Genomic DNA, 13934 nt, shown 5'->3' with positions numbered 1-13934 from the left:
GGGTGACTCACTTTTAAAGAAATAAAGCAAGTATTGAACTGTAGATGAATCGGTGTTTGTTTCAGTTCATCGCAGACAGACAAATTGCATTTATTCAGTTGTAATACCATCAAACGGTGATGTCTGATATTAATCTCAAATGACCCGTGAAATTGCTCGCGTCACTTCGTCATAATTGCCTGTTACAGTTGCTGCTAAGTGCATCATTTGGCACCCTTTTCACTGAGTAATAAGGCCCTTTGTCTATTGGCTGGTGGGCTAAGTTGTTGATACCTTAGCCGGTCAATGACAGTCGACTGCAGTTGCGATTAGCTCAATCTGCGCCTGAGCAATGAACGCTAATGCAAACACCATATGAATGCAAGCACCATTTGTTTGGTTACATCGCGCTGTTGTTTGTAGAAACAATTTTGGATCAAGATCAAGATTGCGAGTTACGAGCATAAGTGGGTCATAACGTTTAGCTGGAAAAAGAAATTGTGTCACTTAATCAGCTTGCGCTCATTATATCGTAATATTATAGTTACGAGGAAAGGTTTATTCCTTTCAGTGTACAAGCTGACGCCTCTTCAGAATGCGAAAAGACTTGTTACGTGCCATTTGACACAAATGGAAAATTGATTGCTATGCCATGCAAGTTTTCTGCTTATAGTTTCTTCTAACTTAACATCAAAGCTCGAGCGATTCAGATTGCTACTGATAGAGAATGCATACTACTTACGTGTCACGTGTGCCTACGATTTACTCGGGTTTGGAGTCTGCTCTGTCCTGTTGCCTAAAATTTTTTCAGTAAAATTTTTCACTTTCGGCTGTAAACTATTTTACTCCTATACCTACATAATAATAAAGGTTTCCACTAGAGAAGAGGAGACGAGAATTAATTTGATTTCCAAACGCATCTCTTCTCCGCATGGAAACCAGGCCGAAGTTAATTGTGTTTGATATGGACCAAGCATACTCATAGTACCTATTGCTAAATTTACCTGAATTTCTGCACCCGGAATCGCCTCAACGCAATCTCTGCGACGGGCTTCCCGTCCTTATACCACGCAATGCGCGGGGGCGGCCGCGCGCTCGCCTTGCATTCGAGGCGCACGCGCGCGCCTCGCGTCGTCCGTACTGACGTCATCTCGCTCACTCGCGCTGGACTGCCTGGGGAGGAGAGGTGGTGGTTAATGTGGTTGATAGGGGTCTACTAAAAGTGGCACTCAGTATCTCATCATCATCATCATCTCAGCCATAGAACGTCCACTGCTGAACATAGGCTTTCCGTGTTGCCCGGTTGGTATCGGCCTGCGTCCAGCGCCTTCCTGCTATCTTTATGATGTCCGGAAAATTGGTGGCAATGAAGAGCCTTGATGGCGCCATCAAGGCGTGGATAAGCAAGAGATGGCAGAAGTTAGGGCTTTAGCAGTCTCGTAAAGTTGAATCGTAATCTAGTTTCAGCTTCTCTGCTGTCCTCTGACTAAAAGGCGGTTAAATGACATATGGCAATTTTTCACTTTATAATGTTTGTTGCTTTAAAAAAACTATCGACCTATCTAGGTACGGTTTCTATCTTGTGTCGTTATTAGCTTAGTTCTGTGGAGTGTACTGGAGTAGGGTACATGGTCTCGGAATAATAGTTAGGGAACCTTAGAAGGTTGATCATCAAAGTGCTAAGAAAATGATAGAGAGCAGAATTGTTTGTTGCTGTTGTTCATAGGTAAATCAAGTTTTTACAATGGATTATGTGAATGAAAGGAATTTAGATCTTTTTAAAATTATTTCCATTAAAAAAACCTTATCACTATCTTATATCGCACACCTTATTGAACTTTTCGGGTGTCTTTTTATCTGCATTGCAGTATTTTCTATATTTTACGCGCTTGTTGGCCGCTGGAGATGCATGAACGGTTCTCGCTCCGAATTCACCTCAAACACAAAAATGAGTCGTCTTCAAAAGTCCCTCACTAAAAATAACGTCCCTGTCATTAGGCCAATGGCCTTATTATTTCGTCTGACGAGTAACATTTGTAAGACCAGAAATAACTTGTGTTATCTAAACGAGAGCCACTCGTTTGGACATCCATAGGACAAAAAATTGGCCGCATTTCAGGGAGTGAAAAACTCCGAGCTAGTTGTAAATCATTTACTATATCTTTAGAGCGTGTCAGCTTAATGCTTGTTTGTAATAGATTGGGCGGGATTTTCAAGAAATTGCGCCACGAATTTTCGTGAAAATAAATGTTGTATTTGTATTTTTTAAATTGAAAAGATCGGTCTGTGTGACAACACTATATTGTATACCAACGGGACTAGACTTATGTACTTTACTTGGGATTCCAAATCTTTTTACAAATATTAGGTTTCAGACGGACGCAAATGAAAGCTGAAAATATTAACTCTTCCCGATGTTATACCCTTATAAATTATAAAGACATTTTCCACTTTTCTTGTTGGTACCTACTTAGGTTCATTGGAGCGTTCTTTTAACGTGTCTCAGAGACTGCTGCATGTTACCTACCGTGACAGTGATAGAAAGAAAAATTTAAAATCTATCTGCTTGTCATGAATTTCCCTAATCTTTGCTACGTGTGCTACCCACGAGTGCTCATAAATCTCCCTATAAATATGACATTGCGTCACCGGCCCAGATACTGACCCCTGACATTCGCGTCCATCCCCAAGCCTTGACGTCATCCATTCAGGCCCGTATTTGTTCCACCCACGGTCCCATTCATAAAGATATCGGCCGCAAATAGATGTTTAGGTTGCCATTCGCCATTATCTGGGGAGTGCGTTTTAGACAACGTTGATTTATTGACAGCTGCGTAAACAGTTGCTCTATTGTTACTGCCGTCAATAGGAGCCGTATCGTAATTACTAGAGTGAGTAGGCACATTAGCCATTTGAGTTCCATTGTGAGCAGGAGAAGATTTTTCAACAGCTTTGATCATTTTCAGTCTTCTATCGTTTCTATCGCCCGTATTCACAAACATTACTGTGAGGTCTTACAGTGGGCATGGACGCACAAGGTGACACGAACTAATCACAGAGCTCTATTCAACGCTGTGCGTTCGATATTTTTCTTTACTTAAGTTAGAATCGTTTGTGAATACGGGCATGTTTATTTTTTGTTAGCGAAGCCCAGATATGAAATGTGAATATTGGAGACCGATGCTGGCTGATGTAATTAGATTATTGAAAAAGCATTCCTCTAGAACTAAGGGTATCTTTATTCCCGTTGTTCCCACTAATAAGTCCCCACCAATTTATTTCATTAATTAAAATTTATTAGCATTTTTTTTATTCCCGTTGAATCCGCCTTACCGGCCGGAGGAGTGGGGACAACGGGAATTAAAAAAACTTAATAAAATAAATTGGTGGGGACAAGCCTAGTGGAGTGGGGATAACGGGAATAAACCATCAAAGAGACTTGAAGTTCTTTATTCATAAACGCAGAAGTCTAGTTGTTGCGAAGTAATCGAGATGGTCGTGTTGATCGTAATGTTCAGACAAACATAATCTGTGTCTCAGATTGTAGTGAGAAGGTTCTTCCTCGATGAAAATTATATTTTTTAACCATACCTTCAATTCAAGTTTATTGAAACGGAAAAGCTACCCACCGCCTTACATCATAGGCCTTCACAGAAAGGTGTTGCGTAAAGACCACTTGAAATTCCAACCCAAGAATCTGGCGTGATCATAAATGCGAGGAGCTTCGCATTTGCGAATCAAATGACCTCATCTCCTGTAAGTAGGTGTTGAGATCTCTTCAAGCAACGGTGCAGCTATGAATGATGTGACGTGGTTTGTTAATGTTGGTAAAAAATAGGCCTTTACACCATCAAGATACAGTTCAGGAAGCTTAAGTACGCAACAGACATGCGGCGTCCTTGCCAATTTATATGCCCACGCGTCTAGCCGGTGATACGTCACAGGATAATGCTCTCTGTCAAGGATGTGGGTGGAAATAGTTTGGAAGTAGATTCGGAGAAAGTAAAAAGCATCGTTTTTATTTTAAATAGTTATAATTTTAACGTCTTTGCGGCACGGTCATCCCGATTCTGCAATACGTGCTTTGCTACATTGTAAACGAGTGATCTTTCGTTTTAAAGTAGGTAATATTCGTTTCAGCCAATTTATAAAGTTTATTAGAATGTCGAAATTTTTACGTTTACCTACCTACGTGACAGTCAGTAGGTAACTGGGTAGGTATAAATAAAAACAGTTATTTTAGAGAGATGGATCTTCGTTCATTCATACCCTTGTAGTAGGTACACAGTAAATATATGATCTACTGTGGTAGGTACATAGTTGTTGTTATGTAGTTCTTCCATAAGTCAGTCAGGGGGTTCTTACAAATTCATAAAGCTATCAATTTTGATCAAGACCTAAAAGCCAGGCCCCATCTAAATGCGTATATGGATCACACACTCCTGGGCATCAACTCCCGTCCGCAAAGAAAATTCACCAGTTCAACAGTTGTACGTGTTCCCCCGAATCCAACTAATCAATTGGTTCGTCACTTGTTATAAATAGGCTGGGCAAGCCGTGGACGGAAGCCGAAGTGGGACGGCGCAGGTGAGCCCGCTGGCCGACGGCCAACTGTCTTACTCACGACGAAAGTGCAAGTGAGGGCTTAGACGGGGCTCTATGGAGGACTAGGGAACTCGGAGAGTACAGATGGCGGCAAAACAAGCTAAAAAATACACCAGAATTTTATGTATTTGTCGGTACCCACGACAAAAGTGCAAGTGAGGGCTTAGACAGGGCTCTATGTGACTAGGGGTTATTGGGGCTTAGAGTACAGGCGACGACACAAGTTAAACACAGCGGGTTAAGAATGTATTTGTACTACTCATGATGAAAGTGCAAGTGAGGGCTTAGACGGAACTCTATGGAGGACTAGGGACGGCTAAAGTAGATACAACAGACGGTGGCACATGCTAAACCAGCGGCATCTTGTAGTTGTACTTCCTATTCACGACGAAAGCTCAAGTGAGAGCTTAGATGGGCTTTAAGGTGCTAGGTGCTATTGGGCTTAGAGTACAGGCGGGGACACAAGTTAAACACAGCGGGTTTTTATGTATTTGTACTGCTCACAACGAAAGTGCAAGTGAGGATTTAGATAGTACTGCATGGTGGACTAGGGAGGGCTAGTACAGACGGCACTTTGTAGTTGTACTGTTCACGATGGCAGTGCATGCAAGTGAGGACTTAGAAGGGGCTCTGTGGAGGACTAAGAAGGGCTAAAAAGTAGGTCCTATAGACGGCGATAAAACAAGCTTAACACAGCGGTATCTTATGCATTTGTAGGTAACCACGACAAAAGTTCAAATAAGGACTAAAACGGGGCTCTATGGAGGGCTAGGGAAGGAGGGCTAAAGTAGGTAAAAGACGGCACGACAAGCGAAACACAGCAGCATTTGTACTACTTAGTTGTACTACTTACTCACGACGAAAGTGCAAGTGAAGGACTTAGATGTGGCTCTATGAAAAACTAGAGGGAGCCATCTAGCATCCCGTGGCCGCCCAAAAGGCGATCGGTCTCGTGTATACGGGGAGACCACCACTGTTTCGCGGCCTCATCTATGATTGGGTGACCAACGCAAACCCACAACGGACATGAACTCGCCTTACGAATCGGAACTCGACAACCAGGAGATGAAGGCCTGTGCTCCGTAGGTACACGCCGAAACCAGCAACCATAGCACGACGAACAGGACGGACTCCGGATCATGGGTCGGAGTCTTCCGCAACCTCTGCGTTGCCGGATGGAGGCTCGCCGGAAGGAGCCTGCCTCTGTGGATGGAAATTCTTTCCTCTCGGAAGAGGAGGCGGCATCAGCGCCGGCTCCGCCGGCACCCAAACCTAAGCCGAAGGTGAAGTTGACCCTTCCCCGCAGCGCAGCCATCGTACAAGAAGGTGCTCACCAAGGCAAAGGCTACAGTGGACCTAGCCGAGCTGGTAATCCCCAACATTAATAAGGTCACTGACTTGGCAACTGTAGCTCGCAGGTCTAGGTAGGTAATAGGACTAGGGTTGACAAATTACTCTGAGATTAACGCCCGTGTTCACAAACGATGCTTGCTTAAGTAAAGCAGCAAATCGAACGCACAGCGTTGAATAGAGGTCTGTGATTGGTTCGTGTGTCACCCTGTGCGTCCACGCGCACTGTGAGGTGTTAGGTAGGTATCTGTTTTTCGAATTCATGTTCATCTATTTCGTTGAAATCTTTTGTATAGGTACAAAATAATTTGAGCAATTTTATTAGGGATGTCCTTAGATTTGCTTTGTTTATGACGGTTAGTTTTTCAAATATGAATTCTTTCGTCTCCGGGACTATTCCCACCTCACGTTCCCACCGCTGCAACTCCTGTGTAGCCAGGTTCTACGGCTAGACCGCCATAAAAAAACCCATCACATGAAGGTCAAGTTTGTCCCGGGGGAAAGTTAATATGTTATTGGACCCGCAACGAAATTAATTAGAAGAACATAGGAGGAGTTCGAAGTAGTAATGTGGGCATTAGTAGTTAAATCTGGGGATAATAAATTATGTGATACCTATTGAAACTCATTACTTCCAATTTCTTTATTACTAAAACTTTACTGAAACTTGTTAGGTAGGTACTGGTACATATTTCCAATTACTTAATTTCTTCATTACCAAAACATTAATTTACCATCCAAATTGTCTAAGCAAGGCAAAATTAAGCACTAATTTGTTTACCCGACAATCAAAATAAGAGGGCTGAAGCGGGGGCTGATATAACTATCAGTGGTAATTAAAGACAGGGCAGACAGCCGACGAATCAAAATAAACCTCTTGGTATTTTTAACCGCACAATAGATGCAGCTGTGTGCGGCACTCTTTGACACCTCGCAGTCAAGATTCTAGTGCGTTAGTTCCCAAAGTGAGGGGCGCGCCCCCAGGAGGGGCGCAAATACCTTTAAACCTTTACCCGGTAGTGGCAGAATTGTTGCCACCAGATTTTGAACCTTATTGAGAAAACAAAGGTACAAAACTAATGAAAAATATTTTTCTCTATACCAGAAGGGTTAAAGGGGGGCGCGGGCCATCTGTAAGAAACCTGCGACCGCTGAGAGAATACATTCCAGACTGCTCGATACGACCAATAAATAATCTTGACTGGAGGAGGGGGGGGCGCGGAACTTTTTGTATGGTCAAAAGGGGGCGCGTCTCAAATAAGATTGGGAACCAATGGTCGAGTGTGAGAAGTCTTTCTTAGGTCTTTTAAAGGAACTAGTGGAGTGGTATAGTAAAGACAAGGAAATTATGCAAAGTTCCGCATTTTGATCTGCTCTGTATATTTACCTAAGTAATTGATGGGCGTCTATGTATGAGGTAACACTAGTGGGTGGTTAAGGACCTACAAAGGTCGTTAGTAACTTACGCCAGTATTCACAAACGATGCTTGCTTAAGTGAAGAAGCAAATCGAACGCACAGCGTTGAATTGAGCTCTTTGATTGGCATTGGTTCGTGTGTTACCCTGTGCGTCCACGCGCACTGTGAGACCTCATAGACGTTTGTGAATATGGGCGTTACACTAAGGCCGGGTTGCACCATCTTACTTTAACTTTGACAAACGTCAAAAATCTGTCAAACTCCATACAAAAAACACCGGTTATCGTTAAAGTATCGGTCAAAGTTAGGTGGTGCAACTCAGCCTAAGTAGACTAGGTAAAGCGTACAAATATCTCCCCCTTTGCGAATTCTTAAGTTTGAAACACAATCGAGATAGGTACGTTTCTATTACAATTAAAAAATATAGGCTCTAAAGTTTAAGTTCTAAGTTTTTTCTGCTAAAACTTATACACAAGTAAAGACCCTTTTCAAAGACAGCCGTTCCCCGTGTCTAAGACCAGTATACTTTGTAGTGCAACTACCAAGTGTGTCACATTAATTAGTTAATATCAATTAATCCGTGACACAGGCGGTTCCGAGAAGTTTTCTCGCCGTCAATTAGCGGGATCGACCGATTTCTTTGGATCGATACTTATAAATTGTTTAAATTAGCTACCATTTAACTAGGCGGTGATAGAAGTCTAGTTTAAACTTCTTGAGTACCAAGATCTATTTATTCTATTGAATCAGACAAAACGTGATTAGCGGTCTCAAACAATGAAATCTAAGTCTAGTATCAAATTCGACTAAGACTAAATGTGAAAGTTAAGAGAGAGGACCAGCTTTATTGTAACATCTCACACATTTTTCTTTTAAATTTATATTAAGACTATAAGCCTAAATAGGTATTTATAACATGGATAGGCGAAAAAAATAACACAAACATTGATAGAATAAATGAAAAGAATTCGTACGACTAACGACATCATCTGGCAACGTCAATACTGAATAAGGAATGGCTTATTCAGAAAACAATTTATTGACGACTAATTACCATGTACCCTATTAACATTTCCACAGCATTAACACAGCTGACAGCTTGACTTATCAAACTGCTTCCCGTACCAAGCTGGACCTTGTTTCAAATGGACCCATAGGAACGATCTCTGCCAAATCGATCCAAAGACATATTTACCGAGCACGCGCGATCCTCAACAATATAATATAAATCAACGTGATTCAACATTCAACGTTTCTCAGAAACGAAGGTGTGCTTGTGATTTTTTCTCGAGTGGCTAGTGCCAAATGAATTTTCGCCGGTTTTCCTTGGCCAACGCATTTATTCTTACCTTTTTACGATCGGGTGATAGTGACATAAATCGTTAGTAATCTTGGACAGCGTGATAAATTTTGAAAGAGTTTTTGGTTCGAGAAATTAAAACCGCACTGGATTTAAATCTTAGCTGGCCATTGCATAGAATTTGATGTAGCCTTCTAGGAGAGCCCAAAGAATAAGATTTTCCACCTTTTTTTTTTATGCTAGACAAGGCAGGTATTTGACCGCAAGTTTTCAGTCGTTCAATGCCAGAAATCATCTATAGCAATACTTAATCAATTTTACAAACGTAACAAGGACCTTCATTTCTTTATGTGAATATTATTAAATCTCACAAAGCTTTTTAGAGTTTTCTCTACAAACTTGTAAAGGAATGAATATTGCATCAAGCTGTTTTTTCCTAAAGCATAACATCATGAACTTATATCTGAAGGTCGTTGTTACACTGCGGTTCTTTATTAAAAACTGCAGTTAAAAATAAAACGGTGACGTGGAAAGTTAAAAATACCGTTGTAAATTAAAAAGAGAGGTATTTTAAGTGTCCATCGTCAGGATTGGCGGTGGTCGAAGTATAAATATTTTCCGTCATCAGCGGATTAAGGTTTGTTTTGGGAAAGGGGCCAGTGCGTTGTTTTAAAAAGAATTTAAAAGAAAATAAATGATGCGCTGTGAATTTTGGGATTTTTAAATAGGCACCATCAACCAGTAAGTGTTCATATATTACAAGTGTACTGACCGCACTTTCGTCTACGCACTCGAGTTCTTTCACCTGAAAACTAATATTTAGAATTAATTTTCTCGCTGATAACTCGCTCTTTGCTTATCTTATAAAGATCTTTGTATAAACTATTTGTTAGAATAAATCTTAAAACAATTTCGCGCCTAAATCTAATAAAAATTCTCGTGTCACAGACCATACTTTTGTAACGAAACTCCGAAACGGCTTGACAGATTGTTATTAAATGTGTGTATACTCAGGTTTGATCAGGATAGGACTATTTTTCATACCCCTAGGTACAAAACGACGTTTGTTGGATCAGCTAGTGTGTATAAAAAGCTTAAACTTATGTGGCAACGTTACCAACACTTAACGCCATGCGCCACGACGTCAAGTGTCAACCTGCCTTCTAAACGTCCACTTCTTTTACAACCCCGATCTTCTTTGAAAATCGCTTGATTTTCCTCAAACGGACAAAAACAGCACACACGCTAAACACAGTTGCGCGATTGTTTACGATGACCGCGCAAAAAGCGCGTAGTAGGAATACGCGCATTCTACTACGCTACGGCAACCGGTGCGTACTTTTTATCGCATTCGGGTTTCCTTTTGACTCGGGCCTTTAGGCCGGGAGCTAGATGCCTTAGTGGTCGAGTATTTTTTTTATAAGTATCATTATAAAATTGTGAATTCAGTAACTTATTGTATAAGTGAGAATGTAAACGGTAAAAACTCTAAACTTCATGGCTGAAGGTTTTATAGAATAAGACTTTTCAAGGCTTTTGTAATTACGATGTATTTTATAAAATAACTATGTACTACCTATAGTTCCAAAAGTTTGAAATCTATTCTCTTGTTAGCTTTCACCCTTTTATCGGCTCTCAATCAAAATTACTTTTTATTTTTAATGTGCTGCATATTCGCAATGAAAAAAAGTACATTAATACGAAACAGACATACATACCTACACAAAAACAATGGCAAATTCTATCACGATAATCCATCACCTGCCTCGCATTATCCTCATTTGCACCCAGCTCCTACGCTAGCGAGTTTTTTCGTTAACGCCAGGTTTGGCGCGGCAACTCCATAAACAGTTACTCGCGAGGCAACCCCGTGGAATTGCTTTTAAATGACGAGTGCGCGTGCGCACGCCGTACGGCAAATTACGGTGCGCGCTTTGGGAAATGTTGTGGCATGAATTTGCGGGTCATGTGCTATAAAGTTGAAGTCGTGTTTAATGTAACTTGTGTTATGAAATTTTTTAATCGTTAAGGTATTTTGACAAAATGTCTCCGCAATATCGTTCTTAGGCTGAGTTGCACCATCTTACTTTAACTTTGACAAACGTAAAAAATGTGTCAAATTCCATACAAAAAACACCGGTTATCGTTAAAGTTACGGTCAAAGTTAGGAGGTGCAACTCGGCCTTAGTCTATAAAAAATGACATAGTGGAAAACGACAGCAAACAGAGAAACAAGTTAACTGTAGTAGCAATGTTTTTATTGCAAAAAACCTCTCTACCTCTGTGGATCTAGCATAGGCTCAGGTGAAGTAATAGGTACCATACTATGATAATATCAAACGACAATTTAAAATAGACCAGAACCATTTGTAAAGTATTGGATTTTATTGAATTAGAACAACTACTTTGTGAAATGGCAGATGCAGCAAACATTAATCAAGCGATTATTTCAATAAAACGATTTCTAATCGTCGCACAGTCATCCACCGCGTAGCTTATAGTCGGCAAAATCAATACGATCTTTTGTCCGTCCTCACATGGCGCGCGCCTCGCGTACGGAGGACAGTAAAAGTATCCATTTGTTTCTCTTTTTGCCACCCATCCCACTGTTTATTTACTTTTTCTTTTACGCAACCCTCAACACACACCTATAGAAGATAAGTCTTCATAGAAACTACTTAGAACCCAGAAAAAAATTACAACAAAGTACCACCTGTAATATAATCTACTGAATTTCAGACACAATTTATGTACACGCGACAGCACATCAGCGTACCCATTTTTGTTACAAACTCGCCCCTATTACAACTGCACAAGAACCCACAGTGGTTACGTTGACGTGCCGTCGTCTGTACATAGTTAATTAGGTTTTTGTAGTAATGGGCGCACAATATCTACCACGGCCATGCCTAATATTTTGACTAAGGTTAAGGTTTGTAAAGTTAGGGCTACTCTGAGAAGTTTGGCTCTACATGAGATTTGACAACTTTAGCAGTTACACCTAAGAAGCTTGGCTCTATGTGCATGAGATTTGACAACTTTTTCACGGTGCGAACCACGGTCGTCTTGGCAACACTTTACATGAAAATGTTTTTGGTGGGACAAAGTGTTCACTGTTAACTTGCAACAATAGGTGTCGTAAGTGATAGTCCCCTGTAATCATTTTCACTTAAAATATTCCAACTGCTGATTACCCAAAATGGCAGATAAATAAATCCCTGAATCCCCTACAATAAGCACATTCGCACCCATTTTGCGTTCGGAATCGCCGAAAATGTTAGACTCTCAATTTTTATGATGCGATCCGACCGACTCCCCGTCATAACGTTACTCCGCCTTGTATGCAAATGCGCTTGCATGTCGTCGGAGAAAGAAATGATATAGAATTAGTGCAGTATGCAACATTCTTGTGGTTCGATAACGCCATAGAGATGCGGGGAAATGCAAGTAATGCAACGTTCTTATTGCAAAAAAAGTTGCAATTTGTTTGCAATATTTGCATGATTATTATGAGTTACTGATTCAAATAACTTGTAGAGTTTAATTAAAGGGAACAGTTGTCCCGTTGTCCCCATTAGGCTTGTCCCCACAAGTTTCTTTTTTTAAATAATTAATGAAATGATTAGATTTTCTTTATTCCCATTGAATCCGCCTCACCGGCCGGAGGAGGGGCAACGGGAATAAACAAAAATTTTAATTATTTAATTAATTATTGAATACAATAAGCTGGGTGACAAGCCTAGTGGGGAAAAAAAGTATTAAAGATACAAGTAGGTACATATTGCGTTCATAAAATCAGAAAAATATATATATATTTTTTAATATACCTATCTTTGGACAATTTCACACAGCGCCAGCTTAGCCCCAAAGTAAGCAACTTAATGCTTGTGTTATGTGTGCTAGCTTAACGGATATACTACTTATATACTTTTTTTTTTAAATACATAAATATTATACATTATTATACATAAATATGCCTAATTCCTATAGAAATACTAATTAATACTAAAAGTCAACAGGAACAAAAACTTAATTATATTACTGTTCAATGTAAACACCACTGGCAATAATGTCATTGACCATGATCTATTAGTAAACGTTATTATGTCATTTCGCCATTACTCAGATCAGACGTTATAAGAAAATGTAATCTCGCGATGATTACAATAATTACGACCGTAATTAGCGTCTCGACATTGTCAGGACCATATCCGATTCAAATCAGCCTAGGACATGCTGGTGCTGAAATTATATGCCCAAATAGATCTAGAACTGTGCAAAAAGTTATTAAGTTATGAGGCGGTACACGACTTTAGAAGCTGTGCTTGTAAATATCTGAGTTTTTAGATGTTGCGGATATCATTTTAGGCTAAACCTTAGGCTGAGTTTCACCACCTAACTTTAACGGTAACTATGACGATAACTGGTTCATTTTGTATGGAGTTTGACTGATTTTTGACGTTTGTTACTGGTAAAGTAAGATGGTGCAACCCAGCTTTAGTGTCTGAATGTTAGAATGAGGTTAGACTTAATTGCAGTTTAAATGCGGTGACCACACTCCTACATCATCTCTATTATCAACTAGCTAACCCGGCGAACTCTGTTCCGCCTTAAAGGCAATAAATAAGCCATCACAATTTTTCCTTATTTGCTCACCGTTTAGGACTCACCTGGACTAGGACAAACATTTTAAAACCAAAATCAGCTCAATCGGCTCAGCCGTTCTCGAGTTTTAATCAGACTAACGAACATCAATTCATTTTTATTTATATAGATAGATTAGCACCGGAATTAGAGCTTTTTACCACCGTACCCGTGATCATACGAGTAAATCAAAATAAGCGACGTACTCTTTGGGTCCCAGTCTGTATTCTACAGAGGCTGACGTAAATAGATGAGAATGGGAGCATTCCATCGCAGAAAAACGAAAACGTTTAAACATATCAAAAATGCTTATTAAGAAGCTCACAACTCTTTGAACTTATTCGCGGAATCACGTTAATATGACAATTATGCTAAACCGCATTCCCAATGAATACTGCACATCGCATGCACAAAAATTCGGAATACTAATCGCAGCTTGCATATTTATCGCAGCTGTGTGGCACCAGACAATATTGGTAGCTCGCGGCCTCTCTGAATATTTAGCATGCGTGGTAGCTTTACTATAATCATCGGATTCCAATAATCATCCCCCGACTAGATCGCGTGAGTGCGTTAACCGATTTAGGAAATATTATAGGGTTCGATGACTCCGCCTTCAGAGGTCGCTGTGCGGACGA

General features: G+C 40.4%; 1 protein-coding gene across 2 annotated transcripts in view; it reads right to left on the bottom strand.

Annotated features, from left to right (window-relative positions):
• LOC135071287 (protein vein) overlaps positions 1 to 13934 on the bottom strand; it is a 79398-nt gene that overhangs the window by 6796 nt on the left and 58668 nt on the right. For both annotated transcript variants that reach the window (XM_063965077.1, XM_063965076.1), the window contains exon 2: positions 984 to 1152. In XM_063965077.1, coding sequence (XP_063821147.1) covers positions 984 to 1152 — 169 coding nt within the window. The remainder of the gene's footprint in view (positions 1 to 983; positions 1153 to 13934) is intronic.

Source organism: Ostrinia nubilalis, chromosome 4, assembly GCF_963855985.1.
Source record: "Ostrinia nubilalis chromosome 4, ilOstNubi1.1, whole genome shotgun sequence".
NCBI classification, from domain to species: Eukaryota; Metazoa; Arthropoda; class Insecta; order Lepidoptera; family Crambidae; genus Ostrinia; species Ostrinia nubilalis.
Note: the sequence above shows the minus strand (reverse complement) of the source record. Positions and strands in the feature narration are given on the sequence as shown.